This window comes from Chiloscyllium plagiosum, unplaced genomic scaffold, assembly GCF_037043375.1.
Source record: "Chiloscyllium plagiosum isolate Xiang-an unplaced genomic scaffold, Cpla_swu_hap1 HiC_scaffold_19, whole genome shotgun sequence".
In the NCBI taxonomy this organism is placed as follows: Eukaryota; Metazoa; Chordata; class Chondrichthyes; order Orectolobiformes; family Hemiscylliidae; genus Chiloscyllium; species Chiloscyllium plagiosum.
The window spans coordinates 37249523-37271298 of record NW_028270157.1 but is presented as its reverse complement, the minus strand read 5'-3'; the positions used below and the strand labels follow the sequence as shown (position 1 = coordinate 37271298).

At 39.5% G+C, this 21776-nt stretch overlaps 1 protein-coding gene across 7 annotated transcripts in view; it reads right to left on the bottom strand.

Moving 5' to 3' along the window:
• The window catches only part of LOC122559665 (dedicator of cytokinesis protein 4-like), a 569310-nt gene that overhangs the window by 44175 nt on the left and 503359 nt on the right, over positions 1–21776 (bottom strand). For all 7 annotated transcript variants that reach the window (XM_043709516.2, XM_043709519.2, XM_043709517.2 and 4 more), the window contains 3 exons: positions 21444–21620; positions 10981–11064; positions 6205–6324 (listed from right to left, as the gene is read on the bottom strand). In XM_043709516.2, coding sequence (XP_043565451.2) covers positions 6205–6324; positions 10981–11064; positions 21444–21620 — 381 coding nt within the window. The remainder of the gene's footprint in view (positions 1–6204; positions 6325–10980; positions 11065–21443; positions 21621–21776) is intronic.

Here is a 21776-nt window from a genome sequence, read left to right as displayed (position 1 = left end):
GAAGATTCTGCTTCTCAGTTCACACAGTATATCCAACAATATTGGTTTTAATTTCAAATTTCCAGGGACTGCAGTATTCTGTTTTTCAATTTATGTTTAAAATGCCAAGTTTCAGTCTTGGCAACAAAACAGAAACTTTTTTTCTAAGTCCAACTCTTTAAAACCTCTCTCTCTCTCTCTCTGAAGTCCATCTTCTATTAGAAAAGAGAAGACAGGAGGAGGCCATTCAATCTCCATCATTGTGTATAACTTCAGAGCACTGGAAATCATTTCAATGAATAATTTTTGCAATGTTTCTAATGTCTTGATGTGGAGTCCACAGTTATGCACAGTAGTCCGTACTGTACCTGAGGTAGCATAAAAATTTAACATTACAATAAACCTTCCAACTTTAACATGCTAAAAATGAATGCTGTTGCTTTGATTTATTTTTATTAAATGGCTTTATTAAACTGTGCCACTCGTATTAGTAGTTTGTTTATCTGTACTGTCCTTTTTCAGAAAGCTGATTGGTAAAGGATAGAACTGGAGGCAAACGTTACACACACTTATATTTATTTACATGACATTTTACAAACATTTACTTCTAAACCCAAAAACCAAAATTTAAGTCAACCTATTTCTTACAGGCTCTTAAATGAATGCCCAGTTTAATATCCAGCGCCTGTCTACCATTAAACACAATTGATATCGAGCTAACTTGGAGGGCTCTTGTGGTGCAGTGGTAGTATCCCTATCTTTGAGCCAGGAGACCTGGATTCAAGTCCCATCTGTTCCAGAGGTATGTCATTGCATCTCTAAGCAGGTTGATTAGAAAATAGAATAGACCCTTCTCTTCGAGATTTAAAACCATATCATCAAAATAGTATACTGTACTATCCTTTTTCTTCTCAAAACACACCACCTCACACTTATCTGTATTGGCATTCATTTGCCAGTTACAAGGCCATTCTGCAAGTTTATTACTGCTGTTTTGCTTTTTTTTCCCCCACAGTCCCTACAAGCCCCAGTTTGGTGATAACCTCAAATTTGAAAACTGAACTTCCAATTCAAGTCTAAAACATTTGTACAATTGGTGAATAACAGTGACCCCAGCACTATTTGTTTTGGAACACAACTTTTGCCAGTTTGTGAACCTAATATAACTTGGAACTTTGGTCTTTATTCTCATCATAAGGGTTGGAATTCAAGGGAAAGAAAACTATGCTTCAGTTGTGCACAGCTTTACAAAGATCCCATCTAAAGTTGTGCTCAGTTTTGATTGCTGCACATTAAAGGGGATATGCTTACCTTTTATTGATTTAGCAGAATGAACTTAGTGCTAAAAGATTAATATTTGATGGGCAGTTTCCATAAATTTTAATTTTATTCTGAGAAATTAGAAAGTTGAAGGTTGGTACAATTTAGCTGTTTAAAATGATAAAATGATAAATTTGATGGGATAGATACAGGGAAACAATTTTCTTCAGCGAAGGAATTCATAAGATTGGGGCGGAATCTTAAAATTAGAGACCAGTTATTCAGGAATCAAATTAGAGCATTCTTTTTATACAAAGTGCAGTTAAATTCTGGAATTCTTTCCTCAAAATGGCTACGGATGCAAGTCACTTATTTTCAAATACAACTCCCATTCACAAAGTTATCAGTTAAGGATATCAAGTGGTACAGATCAAAAGGCAAGCAAATGTAATTAAGACACAGATCACCCAAGATGTAACAGATTAGAAGAACAGATTCAAACATATGAATGATCTACTTCTGCCCATTTCTACTGATACACTTCAGTAATCTTCAAGAATGCTTCATGCTCACAATAAAGCATAGTTGACAAATTGGACTGTAAGCAAAGTCTGGGCATCCTCTGGATGCACCAAAATTGTGGTATAACAGAAGATGAGATTAGCTGTCCAGGACATTGTGGAGGACGTGGCACATATTTGACATGCAAGCAGGATGAGGGAGAGTTTGTAACAGCAGGAGCGATGTGTAATTTTAATGTACAACACCAGGTGGAGTGCTTTAGCTTCTCCTCACTCCACACTCTCAGGCAATCATAACATTTGACCTGGCACCAGTGGTTCAATTTGACAAATTTGGCTGAAACCTTTATTAAGTCCCTCGTTTATACAGGCAACGGACCATGTAACTATTCAGACGGACAATGTAACTCACATGAGATGCAGCCCAGTTCCAACAATACATAAAAGCTTGTGTGCCACACAAAATATTGCTTGAAGTATTTTTTGCTTGAGAAACTGGCACCAAGCAATCTAATTCTAGAGCCATGCATGCTGGAGAAACTGATACCCACACATGCAACTGATCATGTCAAATTATCCATGTAACACACCGACAGACATGTATCTTAGATGAAAACAGGACACTTTTTAAAACTCCCTTTCACCAAAGAGCAATAAGTCAGACGTCACAAACAATGGCAGCGGCTCTGATCACCAGTGCTCTGCATACCCAGAGCAATTACACCCAGATCAATTACAGTACAGCTCATTCATCTGCATTAGTCATGAAATATCATTCCCAGCCCAATGCACCAACAGTCCTGTGATTCTCATCACTGTTATTCTTACTATCACCATCGAATTGCATTCCTTCAGTCCAGTCTTATGGATCTCAACCTGACTTTACTAGAAAATTAACACCAATCACAAATCCAGCAATTCTAATCCACCTGTTTAACTGAAAAATTAAGAATCTTCATTTTGTACACAATGAGCATTAGTCTTGTTATTCTGATGCTCCAACAAAGCATTTTCTTCATGACTGCAGCGTGGAAGATAGAAGAATGCTGAGCAGCACCATTTGTGTGGGTTCTCCAATCAACAGCCAAGACTAACAACTCCATGCTTTCAGCCATGTATCCACAAGCATTCCCTGCAGTCTGTAATTGCAGTACTATTTCCCCTTAGACACCCCTGCCACTTGAAGTATACCGGATTTCAGGCGAACAGGCATATTTGGTCAGTTTTTCAGGCCCATGAGTGGAATTTCTTAAAAAGTTAGATATACAGAAGCAAGAATAAAAACAGTAGATTGACTCATTTATAGACTTAGTTTGTTGGTCTCAGCAACAACATAAACTCGGTTTGGGACTTGGAACCCAATCTTCTTCAGCAAATCTGTTCCTTCTTCTTGTTTGAGAGTATGCCAAAATTATGACTCTGGAAGTGTTTCCACCATATGGATTGCAGTAATCAAATACAGCACCATCATCTCAAGGCAAGTAGGGATTAGCAATAAATGCAGTCTTGCCAGTAATCACCAAACCCATTAATCAATAAAGGTAGTTGGAAAGTTAATTTGCAAGTGGTGATAGAGAAAAGACAATAGCCAAAACAGTCCTGTTGATCTTGCAAAGTCCACCTTACTAGCATTGAGAGGTTAGGGCCAAAATTGGGAGAGCTGTCTTACAGACCAGCCAGGCAATAGTCAGCAGTCTGTGATAACTACAAGACGTACTACAGAAATTCACTCAGATCCTTAGACAGCACCTTCCAAACCCACAAGCACTTCCATAAACAAGGACAAGGGCAGCAGATACATAGGAATCTCATTGCCTGCAAGGTCCCCTCCAAGCTACTCACCATCCTGGCATGGAATATATCCTTCCTTGTCAGTGGGTCAAAATCCTGAAATTCCCTCTCTAAAGGCAATGTGGATCGACCTACAGCATGTGGACTGCAGTGACTCAAGGAGGCAGCTCACCACCACCTTCTCAAGGGCAATTAGGGACAGCAATGGCCTTAAACTGATGAAAGAAAGTTTGAGGAATCATTTCTGAGAAATGTATTTGAGAACAGAACCTTTCAATCATCTTGAAGTTGGTATTTCAGATGAGATTTGTGGAAAATTAATGCAGGACTTCCTACTTGACCAATCATGCAGTAAGTTGGCCCTCTTTTGTACATGATCAACATAAATCTATCCAATATCCTGTGTATACAGAATTCCAAAGTATCTGATTTAGACCCCAAATTTCATCATCCTACATCAGAGCCATGCCACACCATTTAAAAACACAAGTCCAAATGTCAGATAACACAGCCTAATAAACCAAATTGCATTTTTGAATCAGTATTCACCTATAAATATCAGTGGTGCAGTATTGTTAAATCCTAGTCCTATATGAAATATAATTAGCTTTGCTAAGAATCAGGAGCTAGTCATTGCTATCACTAAATTTTAATAAGTTTCAGATGTTTAAAGATGGAGTGTCTTGTGAGGAAAAAAAATTAACTTCAATTGATTCCATATCAATCAATAGACTGTATTTCTAACAGGTATTTTGCTTTATTTGACATTCAGAACATCTTGAACTGGAAGATTTGAGATATACCAAAAGCAATTTGCAAATTGTAGACTTTCAAATGAAATATTCAGCATGTAAAACATATTAACTCAGACAGTCAGGATGCTAATTTTAAAGTGCTTTTTATCAATTGCCAAGCAACAAGGAAACCCCCAAACTATGGCCATTAACCAATGCTGTTGCTCGATTAAATATAACTCGAAAATTATAACTTTCAATTAAAGTTTCAAAATGTACAGTCTCGACTTGGAATCAGGTGTGAGATGAAGCAAGAACCCTGTTCTTCAGATCAATAATTAAAATATTGTTCCCAGAGTGTGTCAGGGAGGGAATTTTGACTAATGTAGAAATGGACTGTAATTTGCAGACAAAGTGGAAAAAGAAATTATTCTTCACATTGGTCATTCTGAATTCCCAGAGAGAAGACATAATTGGATCATGATGCTTTCCCAGAAAACGTTGGCAGCTTTAGTTTTAAAAAGGGTTAATTTAAATATCATTCCTGACCTTCTTTGCTCTTGCTGCTCACCATGGACATAGCAATCTCGATCTTTGGTTGCACTATGCTGAACTGTTGTGCTGTTGTCAGTACGGATCTGATATACTGAATCTCAGCCAACTTTTGTGGCTATATTCTGCTTCTTTCTTTCTAAAATTGGGTAGCTTTGTGTTGATGAGACCATATTGATTTAATGTCAGCATTCATCTCACTTTACACAATTTCAAGATTAATTACAATTAATGTTAATCATGGTCGCATGAAACAAGATAGGAAGAAACTATCCTGAAGCCTAAAATAGGTTTAAAGAAACAAGCTTATTCAGTTATGTTAGTTCTTTAAAAACTACTTTTTTTTTAATTGTTGCTCTTTATTTTCTCATTTACCATTCTGCTGATTTAGATGGGGCTAGAAATTCTGAAAACCACATTATCCCATTCACGACAGATTGTAATTAGTTATCGTCAGGGATTCCTATCCATCTTGGCTTCCTGAAGGAATGCAGGCTTATAGGGCTGTGAAGCATGTACACAACATCGACTCACTAAAAGTTCCCCTGAATTTTCTCAAGAGGTCATGCCTCTCAATTCAACTACCTAAGCTTTGGCATTTACTTTCACACAACTTAGTCATCTTTCTCCTTTAGCTTTAACTTTGATTTAATATTCGAGCCTCCACTTATTTCAAGCTTTATTCATAAACTAGTGCCTTTAAAATATAATATGCAAGGAAGGAAAGATTGAGGCACACCATAAAGAGCACTTCATAATGAAAAATATATTCTGCTGGACTGCCACATTATATTGCAATTTGTACGCAAATTAATTTATATAACACTTCATTCCGCATACATTTAGCTTACAGAAGATCAAATGATCATAGAAGAAAATTGAGAGGTCAAGTGAAGCAGACAAAATAAGAATAAACAAAAAGAAAAATCAACAAAAGAAACAAAATGATATAACTCTTCATCAACAACTCCTGGTCTTTAAGTGCATTCTCACTTATTTCTATGCTAGAAATTATATACGGAGACACCACTGGAATAAATGAAGGGACGTCAGCTTATTGCCTGTAAGTCGTGCATAACAAATTAAGTACAACTTCATTATTTACAATACTATAGATACTAATGCTTGCCTTTGTGACAAACCAATAAGCAATCTCTGTAAATTGCAGATATTTTCTACTCCAAATCTTGGAGCTTTTATGTTGTTCAAACATTGATGCACAGGGGTTAATCAAAATTTCACTGTTTGACAAAGTTCAATTCTCTACTGCTATCGAGCATAACATTCAAAAGGAACATGGTTCATTAGATATGGAAGCATTGATGCTGAAATTCACTGGAGCAGCTTCTTGCTGTGAGAGTTCATACCTGTATCCCTAACCTGGACTTCATCACAAAGAACTGATCCACCAGCTTCTTGTGTAATGGTCTCATGTCTTGCGGTACAAACTTCTCATGGACAGCTAACCCATACTCCAGAATGTGGGCCTTTTAAAAGAAAAGCATAACTTTATAACCAACAAAATTTTACAAGTTACAATGATCCAAACTTTCAGAACTTTATATTATCTATTTCTTTTCAAGTTATCATTGCAAAACTTTATTTCTTGCTTTCTTATGCATCTGGGAATTTATTGGCCGAGAAATTGCACCAGGCCTGAATTGGGTCACAACTGATTATCAACACATTAGTTAACAAGGGCAATTAGACACTAGTTGCAGTCCCAGAAACTTGCTTATTTGTGAGTACCTCAGCAAGATGGGCTAGGACGAATGGGATGGGGCAGTTATTGTATGGCCAATAGTTTTAACATGGAGACAATAAGATTTTTTTACACATCCTTCATTGGTTTTGCAAACTCTCTCCTATAAAATGGTTACACTACGAAAATATAAGCTATAGGAGAATTAGGCCAATTGGCCCATCGAGTCTGCTCCATCATTTGATTATGGCTCGTCTGTTTCTTAACTCCATTTCCTGCCTTCTCCTTATAACCTTTGTTTCCCTTACTAATCAAGAACCTATCTAAATCTATCTTAAATACTTAATGATTTGGTCTCCAGAGCTCCTTGTGGCAATGGGTTCCACAGATTCAACATCCTCCGATTGAAGAAATTGCTCTCATCTCAGTCTTAAAGTGTTGCCCCTTTAGTCTAAGGCTGTCTCCTCAGGCTCTGAGATGGGAACAGAAGGCTGGGTGATTTATCGAGATGGACGTGGTACTGCGGATGCTGGAGATTAGAGTCAAGATTAGAGTGGTACTGGAAAAGCACAGCAGGTCAGGCAGCATTCGAAGAGCAGGAAAATCGACGTTTCAGACAAAAACCCTTCAACTTTCCTGATGAGGGCTTTTGCCCGAAACGTCGATTTTCCTTTTCCTTGGATGCTACCTGACCTGCTGTGCTTTTCCAGCACCACTCTAATCTTGGGTGATTTATCTGCCTTCATATCCTTCAGGTTCCCTAGCACCTTCTCCTTAGTGATGGTCAGTACACTCACTTCTGCCCCCAACTCTTGATATTCTGGCATGCTGCTGGTGTCTTCCACTGTGAAGACTGATGCAAAGTACTTATTCAGCTCCCTCACCATTTCTTTGTTCCCCATTGCTACTTCTCCAGTGGTCCAGGGGTAGAGGGAAGGAGTCCTGGCTGAGGGAGAGATGAAAAAGAAATCCACCAAATGTGGGGAGTATGTGGGGTTAGAAGAGGCACTTCAAGCAGGGTGTGTGGGGAAGAGGATCTGAAAAAATGGATAAGGGTGGGGAAGTCTGCAAAGCGTGAGAAGATTAACTGCAAATGATGATAGTGTGTGAAGAAGGGTATACAAAGATGGGGGTGGGGGGGGAAGAGAAGGGGGTCTGCAAAAAGGAAAGAGCAATTTTGGGTCTTTCATCAATGAGGTAATTAATTCCTTGCCAACAGATGTGGATTCTCTAACTTAATTCTATCCGCAGTTGTCCAAGAGTTGCTATATAGGAGAAAGTGTAATGCATGTTATTGTAATGAATACAGTCAAATGGCTAATTGAATATGGAATAATTTTTATTTCATAAAGATTTGCATTTCGGTTTTATCACACCTTAAATAGTATAAATTACTTGAGGTGCAGTGACTGCCTTGGAGAAAAACAAGCAACTATTCAGCTGTGACTTCACTAGTCTACAGAAAAAGTTTCATTGGTGTTGGCTTTTTGTGTATAGAAGTGCAAGTCAGATTTTTTTTTAACCAAAAAAATTGTTGCTAAATTATGCTTGTTATCTTGTGTCTATTAAATACCAGCATCTCCAAATTTCATCTGCAGCTGTATTTATTTACCACCACCAATAAATTATCCATGTCTTCCAATTGATTAACATTCAAAGTTTGGTAAGGACTGGGAGAGGTTCTCTGCTATGTTCACTAATACTTGACATCTGCACCAGTAATTTCAGCAGGATGCAATGCGATAGAGATTAATAAGTGACTCTCTGTTGGAATCCAGACTTTGAGTCTCCAGTTTTTGGGAGGTAGATACATGTGGTCTGTAGAAATGTACTTCTGCCAAGTTTCACAAAGTGTTGGCAATTCCCAACTTCTCCCCTCCTTTACTGATCTGATTTGGAAATAGCAGAGGCTCTGTTCTTACAAAGACAATTTGGATACTTTGATCAGAACTAACTGGGTTTTGAACTTATTTGAGACCTTTGGCAGTCAAAGGGACTCATGTCATTGGAACTCAAAGGGCTGAACAGCCTATTCCCGCTCCTAATTGCTATGTTCCTACCCTTCCAACATGTGCTTTCTGGTTACTTGATGCTCACAGTTGGAAGGCTGCAGGTTTTTTTTTTCTCCAGACCAAACCAGACTAGGGAAAATAAAAATGGCTTCGAAATGATATCAAGCTTGTAATTTTTTTGAAGTACTAAGAGACATTGTGGATACCTTTACTCACCACTCCCTGCAACCACACCAACACATGCAGGGGTGGGGGGTGGAGGCACACAAAATTCAGGGGGTTGTTTGCAAACTGCCTTCCCATCCAACCCCTGACATTCCCACATCCCTCCCCCAAATACTACAGGGGACAAAGTAGGTGTCAGGTAGCCAACATCCCTTTGGCTTAATAAGGCACGTTCATGGCAGCTAATTGTCCACTCTGTCTCTGTTGTAATCTTGTGATTCATGGAGAAAGGTGGGGACCCCTGGTGAACAACCCAGCAGTTTTAATTGCACTGGCTGCTGACTGGCAGGAAGGAAGAAGTTAAGTCCTTTCGGGACACCTCTGTCCAAAGGACCACATACAAGATAGACCCCTATTCTCCCCTCAGCCCCATAGTCAGGTTCTTTTACCCAACGCCCCACCTCACCCACCTCTCACTGGTTGCCTCAAAATCTCAGCGAGTATCCATCTTCACTGTTTCCACAGGACTGCTTGTAATCCCAGCAATGGTCACTACACTTTTCTGGCATATTTAGGAGTACAGAGCTGCCAGCCAGTCTCATGGGCTGGCATTTCTCTAGGGCAGGACTTTCAGTCCCAAAGGAACTGGGGTCTCACTCTGATCCAATTTATGCCACCCATAGAGTATTATTAATGTGGGACACCCAAATTGCAAGTTGATGGAATGCCAACGATCATCCAGACTGGAGGTTTGGGTGATCTGCCCTGTGTAAAATGGATTCAAGTATTGCTGCAAAAGCTCAAAACTCAGACCATCTATCTGTATGTAATAGACTCTCACACATAGCTCACTAATGCCTCAGAACTCTCACTTCACAGAGTCATAGAGATGTACAGCACGGAAACAGACCCTTCAGTTCCAAATCATCCATGCTGACCAGGTATCCTAAATTAATCTAGTCCCATTTGCAGGCACTTGATCCATATCCCTCTAAACCCTTCCTATTCATGCCTTTTAAATGCTGTAATTGTACCAGCCTCCACCACTTCCTCTGGCAGCTCATTCCAGACACGAACCAACCTTTGCGTGAAAACGTTGCCCCTGAGGTCCCTTTTAAATCTTTCCCCTCTCACCCTAAACCTATGCCTTCTAGTTCTGTACTCCACCAACCCAGGGAAAAGGCTTTGTCTATTTACCCTATCCATGCCCCTCATTATTTATAAACCTCTATAAGGTTCATTCTAGACTAACACCTTCTCTCACACTGACATCAGTGTAGTGTGATCAGATTGATCATGATTTACATACATGTCATTGTGCACAATAAGAGGGATGGGGTAGTCAAACAAAATGAATCTTCTAAAACTCATTTTTTACTGCCCATGTACAGGATGAGAAAGACTGGAGGTGTGTAGTCATTATTATTGGTGGATTGTTGGTGTCAGCAACCACTGTAAACAATTAGGCTGGGAGATGAGTCACAGATCTCTCACAGTTTGTGTGAATGCATCGGGGAAGCACTTTACAATTTCACCCCCTTCCATCTCCCCAGAATTGGACAACACATGCTTCCTGTGTTTTTCTGTTTCTTAGCAAATGATTGGGGAGGATAGCTTATGAGCTGAAAAATGTGTTGCTGGAAAAGCACAGCAGGTCAGGCAGCATCAAAGGAGCAGGAGAATCGACGTTTCGGGCATAAGCTCTCTTTGATGCTGCCTGACCTGCTGCGCTTTTCCAGCAACACATTTTTAAGCTCTGATGTCCAGCATCTGCAGTCCTCACTTTCTCCTAGAGGATAGCTTATGACCTTATGACCATTTAACACACATGGTAAGCAACAGTGAAGCCAATGATCTGTTATCTTAACTGTTTTTAAAGGCTTCTCTAATTTATTAAATAAGCACAAGGTAAATTTACAGCAATACTTTAAGGCATGAGATACTAGATCAAAGCACATGGATAAAATGATAATTTGGAACAGATGTCAAGAAAAAAAACATCTTCACACGTGCTGTTTAATGTTTGGAATCACCTTGCAGATACCAAGTGGGGAAAAAAAAGCCTCATCTTCATTGATGAGAGTAACATAAGATGGAAACATGCAGGATTTCATTTTGAATTATGAGACATATTGGTTTAATAACTTCCTTCATCCACCTTGTGATTTGTTTCTTGCCAACATGTTGGCCCTTTGGATATAATACAAATCTCTTATCTGGTTCTAATGAGTCTTTTGCACATTGGGAATTTGCATAAACATTACCTGTTCAAACATTAGTTCCCTCAGACGAGAGATTTTGTCTCCATCCTCAGGGTGGTTCAGAATGTAGTCCTTCACAAAGAATGCCTACAACACAAAAAAAAAGTAATTTCTCCAACCTGTTTCTTTGCAGTTATTCTAGCCTTTCTCAATCCCTTTTTGATTTGTAAAGTACCTTGAAAAAACATTTACAGCTATGCAAAATTAAACACAACTGTCAAGTTGCCAAGAAATTTGTCAGAATTAAAAATGGAACAGTTTAAAATGCAGGGATTATCACCCGCAGAAACACAAGAAAACATATTATGCAAATTAGGTACAATTATGCGCTTGAAGGATGTTTGGGATTATAACAACCTGTAATTATGGGCAGGCGGTAGGGTTAGAAGGTCAAATCTGTCTGTAATTCTGAATCTTCCTTTTAAAAAAAAACAATTGGCATTTTTAACCAAGAAAAATATTTTCTCTTGTCGCCCCCAATTTCCTCCCCTCATGAAACAGGTGTTACACGCACTTTTAATTCCCTAAGCAACCATCCTTCATGTGTGCACCGAGACTGTGTTTGTTACGCTACTTGACTGCAGGAGCTTCATACTAGAGCCTGACCCTGTCCTCACCTTGGATTTCTCAGCATGAGTCAACATATACTGAAAAGGTTCGAAAAAGGCCGGGTATGACGTCTAAACTACTGTCCTGACTGAATTTAATCCAAAACTGTAGGCTATTTTAATCTATTCTGTAATAAACTGAGCCAGCTTTCTCCCTTTTATCCCCTCTTCATCATCACATAGCATGTAACAACATATTCCCAGATCATTAACAGTTATTCATGCCATGCAGATACTTAATGCTAAGTCTGAAACATTCTCCAAATATGCCACCCCTTTCACTGGCAGAGAGCTTATTTTTCAGTCATCCCTCTGACTGTAGAAGCCAGCAAGTACAAAATTCAAATTTGAACTTATCCTCTATATGTTAAAGCAACATATCATAGAATCTTTACAGTCTGGAAACAGGCCATTTGGCCCAACAAGTCCACACCGACCCTCCGAAGAGTAGTCGGTCTGACAGGTGCTTTATCTGAGTCTCTGAAATGTCCTTGTTATTGCTGTGCATGAGCTTGGCCAGTTTTCTTGTAGAGTTAGTCTTTTCTTTGTCTTGGTCCGCTGTTGTTTAGTGTTGATGGCTTGTTCTAGCGTGCTTGTCAATTCATGGTCAGTCGCGTTAGTGGAGAGTTTTTTTGGCGTGAAATTTCTCGTTCGCATTTGTATATGTGGATCATTTGTCATCACGAAACACGACAAATTAGAAGAAACCCACAAACACATAAACAATATCCTTACCGGCATAAAGTTCACCAAAGAGGAAGAGAACAACAGGCTCCCCTTCCTAGATGCCACTGTAGAACACAGCCAATGGAGAGCTACAGACCAGTGTTTATAGGAAAGCCACACACACTGGCCAGATACTCAACTACAGAAGCAATCATCCCAACACCCACAAACAGAGCTGCATCAGGCCATTATTTGAATGAGCCACAACACACTGCAACACCCAGGACCAAAGAGAAGCCGAGGATAAACACCTACACAATGTATTCAGGAACAACGGGTGCCTGATAAGCGCAGTTTGCTGATTCCTACACAACAGACCAAAACAAGATGACAAAACATGCCCAGGAACTCTGGCACCCTGCCATACATTAAAGACATCTCGGAGATGACAACCAGACTACTCCAGTCCCTAGGCATCATGGTAGCCCACGAACTTACCACCACACTGAAACAGCTCGGGATGAATTTAAAGGACCCCATACCAATAACCAGCAGAACAAACATTATATACAAAATACCCTGTAAGGATTGCAACAAACATTACATTGGACAGACCGGCAGGAAAGTAGCCACCAGGATACATGAGCACCAACTAGCCACCAAAAGACATGACTAACTATCACTAGTATCCATACACACAGACGAAGAGGGACACCAGTTTGACTAGGACAGTACATCCATCCTGGGACAGGTTAAACAAAGACATGCATGGGAATTCCTGGAGGCCTGGCATTCAAACTGGACCTCCATTAACAAACATACCGATTTGGACCCCATTTACCAACCTCTCAGAAAAAGGACCATAAGTGATATCACCCACCACAACAGACCAAGATGGATAAATAGCAAGCAGGACAGAACACCAGCGCTTTATCGGATACTCACTGATGGTGTTACCGAGCATGGTGACGAGAAATTGGAGAACAAATCTACCAGCTCAATGAGCAAACTTACAACCTGATCCTCAACCTGAGCTACAAATCGTCTCCAAAATCACAAGGTTAAGCTTTTAATCTCATCCAAGGATTAGGGATTGAAATGGTAAAGGTTTTCAAAATGAGGAGTTTGATAAGACAGGTGTAGAGATAATATAGGAGCAAATTACAGCTGATGCTTCAGCTCTGACGAAGAGTCATCTAGATTCTAAACGTTAGCATGCTCTCTCCATTGATGCTGCCCCACCCACTGTGATCTCCAGCATTTTTTGTTTTAAGGAGAGATAACTGAACCACTTGTGAATCGACCATTAGGTAAGAAGGCGATGAGCAATTTCAATAGGAAATTCAATAGCAACTTCTACATCTAGAGAGTGGAAGGAGCAATTAGCAAAGATGCATTTAAACAGATACTAGCTAAACACAATGCCAAAAGAAAGTGGAAGATGCATTGACGGGGTTAATGAAGGAGTCTGGGAGAGGGCCCACACAATCTCGGATTTATATCAACTCCCACCTGGTAATGTTTCAGTTTCAAAATTAGCATTCCTGTTTTATATCAATCTATGGTTTTGCATCTCCCCAACAGAACCCTCAGAGATCTCTGCATTTCTTCAAATCTGACCTCTTGTGGATCTCCGATTGTCTTGGCTCCATCGCTGGCAGCCGAGCCTTCTGTGGCACAAGTCCAAAGTTCTGGAATTCACTGTATAAACATTTTCACCTCCTTACCTCACTCTACTCCTTTAAGGACAAGTTCTTTGACTGGCTTTTTGACCACTTCTCCTAATATTCCTCTCTACGGCTTGGTACATTTTACCATGTGTATGAAATAGATGTAAGGAGTTTTTAACTGCAAGTTGTCATAGTTTTAGTCAATAAGGACATTAGTAGATTTGCTGTTATGATTTTGCTTTTAATTTCAAGGAATGCTTAAGCTATTGTCCTTTTGGATACAATTTACAGATAACATCAATGTACTGTGAATACCTCATAATACTCATTTGTATGATACTTATACTCCATAAGAATAAGGAATAGTCCCCAGAGTAACAAGCAAAGCCTGAAATATTTAGGCTATGAGTAATTACTGCCACCTGCTCGATTGCCTTTAGTACACTTGTTATTTTATGATAAATTCAGTCATCTGGAGAGTTGCAAAAGAGAGGGGCAAAAAGAAAATGATGAACTACCAACACACTGCCAATAATATAAAATGACCAGAATGCATGATGTAGCCTTGCCATTTTAAACTGGAGAAATATTCTTTAACTACCAGAACTACCATATATGCTCATGTAAAAGTCGAATGTTTTAGACTATTTTTAAAAGTTCAATTTATCGAGTTGACCATTACATGGGCACTACTTTTCAGGGGCTGAAATTCATGCTGCAGTTCGAAATACCGTATTATTAGCAGAAGTCGATTTGATTGCTTAACTAATCCCAGGTAGAGAAGAAAAACACAATGAATTACGGTAAAGAGAATTACCGGATAAAAGCAAGAGAAACAAGAATGAATTACTGGGAGTAAATTTTATTTATACATACCAATATGAAAATTTAACATATCAAAGACGCATTGAAATCCTGCAAAATCACACTGTTCAACAATGTCATGGCCTGACATAATGGCACACTTAAAATGAAACATTTATTAAATTCTGAATAGGTAAGCTTCTTGAACTTTCCTGCCAAATTTGTCCATTTCCCTCTCATTTACTCTCGTATATAATGAACCTCAGCAACATTAGCAAATTTGTCAAAGAATTAAAGATATATGTAGCTAATATATCTCACTTTTATTCAGATATAATGGCACCAATTAAAATGATAAACATTTTAACTTTTGGATATATAGTGAACAAAGTGTGATAAGTACTGACCTGAATGAATCAATCAATTGAAACTTGTTGGAGTAAACCAAGTGGGCTCAGTGGAGTTATGAATGAATGAACGAACAAGAGATGTAATATCGTAAAAAAGAGCGAAGAGTAGAGTTACCGGTATGAATATGAACATGATTTTGATTAAGTGGGTTAATGGGAACATGCAGTTTCCTTTGTAAGAAGTTTATAATGCAATATAGTAGGGTCAACTTTTACACAAGATATATGGAAAATACAAGAATGTTTAGCCAAAATTAAGGAGTCAACTTGTACATGAGTTCAACTTTTACATGAGTATATATAGTAGGTTCATTATAAATGTTTAAAATCATCGGAAGACAGAAATTTTTATTTTCAGAAAACTTTAAGACTGTAAGACATAGGAACAGAAGAGGCCATTCAGCCCATCAGATCACTCTGCCATTCAATGGGATCATGGCCGATCTGATGATAATCCTCTATTCCACTTTCCTGCCTTATCCCCATAAACCTTAATTTCCTTAGTGATTAGAAATCTATCTCAGCCTTGAACATTTTAATGACCCAGCCTCAAAATCTCTCTGTTGTGAAGTCTTCCACAAATTCATCAGGTTCAGAAAAAAATTCCTCCATATCTTTGTCTTAAATGGATGACTACTTCATCTTAGATTATGCCCTCTGGTCCTAGATTTCCCACAAGTGGAAACAACATCTCTGCATCTACCCTGTAATGCCTTCTAAGAAACTTGTATCTTTCAATTCTTCCTCGTTCTCCAACAAATGCGAGCCCAACCTATCCGAAGAAAATCCCTCCATACTCGGGATCAAATTAGAGAATGTTCTACGGGCTGCTTCCAGTCCATCTTCCCTTAGATAAGGAGACCAAAACTGTTGACAATATCAAAGATGTGGACCAATTAGTGCCTTGTATCATTTAAGACTTTTAGACTACATTCCATTTGAAATAAAGACCAACATTCCATTTGCCTTTCTGATTGCCAGCTGAACTCAAATGCTAGCATTTTGTTATTTATGGACGAAAACCCCAAATCCCTTTGTGATGCCGCTTTCTGCAGGTTTCTCCAAGATAAATAATATTCAGTTCTTCTATTCTTCCTGTCAAAGTGCATAACCTTACATTTTTCCATATTATATTCCATCTTGCAAGTTTTTGATCACTCATTTAACCTGTCTATATCCCTCTGTAGACTCTGTGTGTCATCCTCACCACGTCCTCACCTATTTGTGTGTCATCCACAAACTCAGTGACACTACATTCCCCTTCTAAGGAGTTTTGGAAGTTTACAAAAGGAAAAAGCACCATTGTCTTACCAGACCATAGGGTGACTCTCTCATTAATTGTTATTTTAACCCAAGGTCACCCCACCTCAGGTGAAGTGGGGCAGCTGAGAAGGAGAGTTCATCATGATAGACCTTAACCTCAGCCAGTGTGGGAATTGAACTTGCATTGTTGGCATCTCTCTGCATCAGAATCCAGCTGTCCTATAAACTAAGCTAACCGATCCTCAAAGGTAAGGTTGCTATATCACATCAGAGCATGTTGAGCATTTCTAAACTAACAGAGGATGACTACCAGTGCACCCATTAACTCTGTGGCTACTTCTAATAACCTATGGTGCATCTCATCAGGTCCAGGTGACTTACTGGCCTTCAGTTCCATTTGTTTTCTTTGTATGTTTTCTCTATTGATTTATTTCCTCTGCTGTGAAAACTGATGCAAAGTATTTGGCCAACTCAACTTTGGAGACCAAGAGATCAGCACTTGCAGATTATTAAACGTTTATATTCCTTCATACTTGTTTTTGCTTTATACTAATCTTCTAATTTTTAAAGAAGATTAAAAAATTATGCTGCCAAAGGTGCTCTGAACTGCTGATCAACCTTTGGGATTTCACACAATTTCATGTGAAGTCAATAAACAGTCAACAGAATAGAAAATCAGCTGCTGCGTAACAGAAAGCCAAATGTTGAAGTCAAAGCAGCTCTTGGGAGTGTCAATAGGTTGAAAGTGTGATCTCACGGATTTTAAGCTGGGACTACTGTTTTTCACAACTTATATTAACAACTGAGATTTTAAGAGTCAAAAATGGAATTTCTAAATTTCCAGAGACATTACAATTGGTAGATGTGAGAGGAGATAGTCAATACTGAGCAGGATGCTTGAAAAATATTAGCAACGAGAAAGAAGAGGCAAATTGCAACTCCCCTCCAAACTCCCAAAACCTGTCCAGCATCAATACAACACATGTCAACAATGTGAAGGAATATGCTCCACTGGCCTGGAAGAGTGCAGCAGCAAGAAGTTCATCACCAGGACAAATTAATCACTTTAATAGCAACCCACCATCATCTTCACTCTCTTCACCATGACAACATACTGTAGAGTCTGCAATACACACTGCTATAACTCATCAAATGTCCTTCATCAGCTCCTCCCAAGTCCACAATCTCTATGACTAGAAGGACAACGGCAGCAGATTCATGGGAACATCATCACTTGCACACACAATCTGAACTTGAAAATGTAACGCCATTCATTCACCATCCTTTTCCTGCAGCAATGTAGGTGTACCTACATCACATGAATTTCATCTTTGTTATTCAGTTACCATGGTGGTCAGTCATTAAACGTATTTGCACAAGGCTACTAATGTACTTTTAGCAAAAGAGCATAAGATTGCGATTGCAGCAGTTCAAGAAAGCAGATCACTACTCATTTCTCGTGGCAAATTAAAATGAGCAATAAATGCTGGCCATCCAGTAATCCAGATCCCATGAATAATAACAAAAAATCATAAGTCAAATCAAGCCATTGTGGTTCATTTCTGGAGGGCGAGAACTCTGAAGTGGGAACTTTATGTTAAACCTGTATTAAACCTTGTATAGACTATATTGTCAAAGAAAGAAGAGGTGGTAATGAAGAGGCTGCAAAAATGATTTACAAAGATGGTGTCCTAAACGTGTGGTTTTACCATTACGAAAGGAATGAAAAAGCTGGGGGTCTCTCTCTTCAAGAAAAGTTTAAAGGATGACATCAAATAATTCACCAAAACTTTGAGAATTTTAATGGAATAGACAGAGAAGATAGCACAGCTGGAATCCTTCAACACAGGATGATCACAAGACATCAAAAAGAAAACTTGAAAAATACATTCTTACACAGATAGGAGTGAGAATGAGGAACATTCTAAGACAGGGAATGGTTGAGGCACATAATAATTATATATTCAAGGGGAAGCCAGATAAGCAAACAAGGGAAAAGTGAATGGCGGGTGCTGCGAAGAATCAGATGAAGGATGACAGAAAGCTCAGTTGGACTTAGTGTGTGTTATTGAGCTTTTTATATGGGCATTTTTTAAAGTTTGGCTCTCAAGACAGGCTAAGGAGACTATGGGGTTAGACTCATAGGACACAGCACACTGGTACTGCCAGCATAATAGAAAGGAATGGTTTGGAAATACTTTCTTGTGAAATTTGTTGTCAATCTCAGTGCTGATCACTTTTAATAGTCTGATCTCTCATCATGTCCAATATTTGTCTTGTCAGAGATTTTTGCTCAGCGTGATGAGAGTTTGCAATATATTATTACTGTTTTGCAAACTTGTATTCTAAACTGGAGGTAAATACGTTTTTAGTGTTAGCTCTATAAAGGTGATGTCCTTTCAATTGTAAAGCGTCAGAAAGTAATCTTTAACAGCGAGTTCAAAACAATGTTTCAACAAAGCACAAAATGACCAGACAAGATGCCTGAGATGTGACAAGTGCCTGAAGTAGTCACAAAGCTCAGCTTTAAAAGACCTACAAAAAGAGATACTGGAGGTCACAAACAGGTTCAGTTCAGAAGAAGAAAAGATCAATATTAGCAGAAGGACAGTTTTTATGGCAGTCTGAAGGCAATCAGAGGTGGAAGGAGGGTTTAATTTGTTTTAGCAGACCACATAGACAGAGCTGGAAATAGCTTTGAACTTTCCTTAGAATTCATTGATAAATGGTGAATGAGTTCGCCTGTCCATGTGTCTCTGGGAGAGATGTAAAGAAGTGCATCTGGTAAATATGCACTAACTTCCCAAAATGAAATAGTTATGGCCTCATCAATTGAGTAAGAAATTTTAAACCGAGTGATATTTTGCAGGGGTCAAGTATTGTGAGGGATATTGGTGTAAATAAGATCTTACAAAACTGTGTTGTGCAATATAGCTTTGTTTTCTTTTGTTCTGTGTAATAATCTTACGTTCTTTTTTCAAAAAATACATTTGCAGCCTCATGTGACTATGTTCAGTGAATAACCACTGTGGTAAATAAATTGCAAAGAAAAAACCTTATGGTCCATCAAGCCAGGCTTCACTCTGAAATCGGGCTTGTACAGCATTACCATCAGCTGAAATCTGAACTTTATAAATGAGTTCAGGGATACAAGTTCGTTCTGGCTGTTTTTAATGTTTGAATTGATGGGGTGGCTGGAGCAAAAAAAAGTGAGTAATATGTTTATAAACTAGCCAATGGGACATTTCTCAGTGACCCAAGGCAGCACATGAATATTTTTAAATCGTGCTAAATATTTCCCTCAATCATTTTGGTCTCTCACCCAAATCCCAGCCCCACCCTTACATTCCTCATAGTTCAGTGTTCCTCAACCATTGGGACAGGCTGTACTGGTGAGATCCCAAGAACTGACAATCTTGTCAATGAAATACAATCACAGGCTTCTCACTGGTGACTAAACCATTTTCTCATTTTGTATTCACAATTTAGCATAAAACCTATTCTCAGCAAAATGAATGCAATAATTAATGTCCTTAAGAATTTCCAATAATCATTAATATAATACTAAAATGCATGTAAACACTTCTTGGAAAAAGCATACATGTAACAGTCCATCTTCCTTAGTTACACCAGCACCATTCCCCACCATTTCCTCCATTACATTGATGACTGTATTTGGCACCACCTCGTGCTCTCACAAAGAGATCGAACAGTTCATCGACTTCACCAACACCTTCCACCTGAACTTCAAGTGACCATTTCGAACACCTCCTTCCCCTTTCTGGACCTCTCCATCTCCACGTCCAGCAATCATCTATTTCAAACCCACAGACTCTCACAGCTACCTTAACTACACCTCCTCCTCTACCCCCTCCTTTAAAAACACAATCCCTGAGTCCCAATTTCTCCACCTCCACCGTATCTGCTCCTAGGATGAGCAAATCCACTCCAGGACATAACACATGTCCTCCAATTTCAAGGACCACAGTTTCCCCTTCCACAATGTCCTCCAGCGCATCTCCTCTACTTTCCACACATCTGCAGCAAAGATTGAAGTCCCTTGTTCTCACCTTCCACCCCATGAATTTCCAGATACAGCGCATTATCCTCTGTCATTTCCACCAACTATAGTCAGACCTGCCACCAATGAAATGTTTCCCTTCCCATCCCTATACGCGTTCTTCAGAGACCATTCCATCGCAACTCCCTTGTTAGGTTCATGCTCCACACCAACCCACCCTCCACCTTCCCTTGCTGCTGCAAGAGGTATAAAACATGTTCCCACAATTCCCCCCTCACCTACATCCGAGGCCCCAAAGGGTCATTTCATATCCGGCGGAGATTTTCCTGCACATTCACCCAACTCATAGTTGCCCTCGTTGTGGTCTCCTCTACATCAGGGAGACGTGATGCCAACTCGCAGAATGGTTCAGGGAACCAACCAACCCCACTGCCCTCTGGCTGACCACTTCAACTCCCACTCCCTCTCACTCCCCCCAAGATATGCAAGTCCTGGGCCTCCTCCACTGCCAAATCCAAGCCACCCACCAACTGAAGGAAGAGCGCCGCAGGACCCGACAACCACAGGGCATCAATATCGACTTCACTAGATTCCAAATCTCCCCTCCGCCCACCACATCCCAGGTCTAATCCTCCCACTCAGCACTGCTCTCTTGAGCTGTCCCACCTGTCCATCTTCCTTCTCACCTATCCGCTCCACCCTCCCCACCAACCTATCATTAATTACCCCCCACATGCATCCACCTATCACCTTCCCACATACCTTTCCCCCCCCCAGCTCCACCCCTCTACTTATCTCAGCCCCCTGCCCCCTCCACATTCCTGATGAAGGCCTTATGCCTGAAACATCCACTTTCCTGCTCCTCTGATGCTACTTGACTTGCTGTGCTTTTCCAGTGCCACACTGATCGATTTGGAAAAAGTGGTGTTTTGTTTTTATCAAAGTGAGATCAGGGTTTTTTTTTTGACAAAATGTTTGGTGGCACCTAAGATGCAAATGATTGACAACTACTACTCTAGTTTACCTCTTGATATCTGGCAAGTCCTCCATTAACGGCTGCATCAATGACTCCATTGAGACACATGGTCAGGGGATTGATATTCTGCATCTGTCTTGACTGACACTGAGTGATTAGGGTTCGCAGTTGTTGGTTCTTGTTCTCCAGCACCTCAATTGCATTTTCAAGTGGACTCATTTCAACCTAGAAACAGATTTCTAATGAATTTCAGGCTTTTTTCTCAAAGATAAACAAAGTACCATATCTGGGGAACCCTCTAATAGCATATGTTTCTTTTATTTTGTTGTTTTAAATTAAAAATGCTGTAGCCTAAACTTCGTAAAAAAAAAAGACACATCT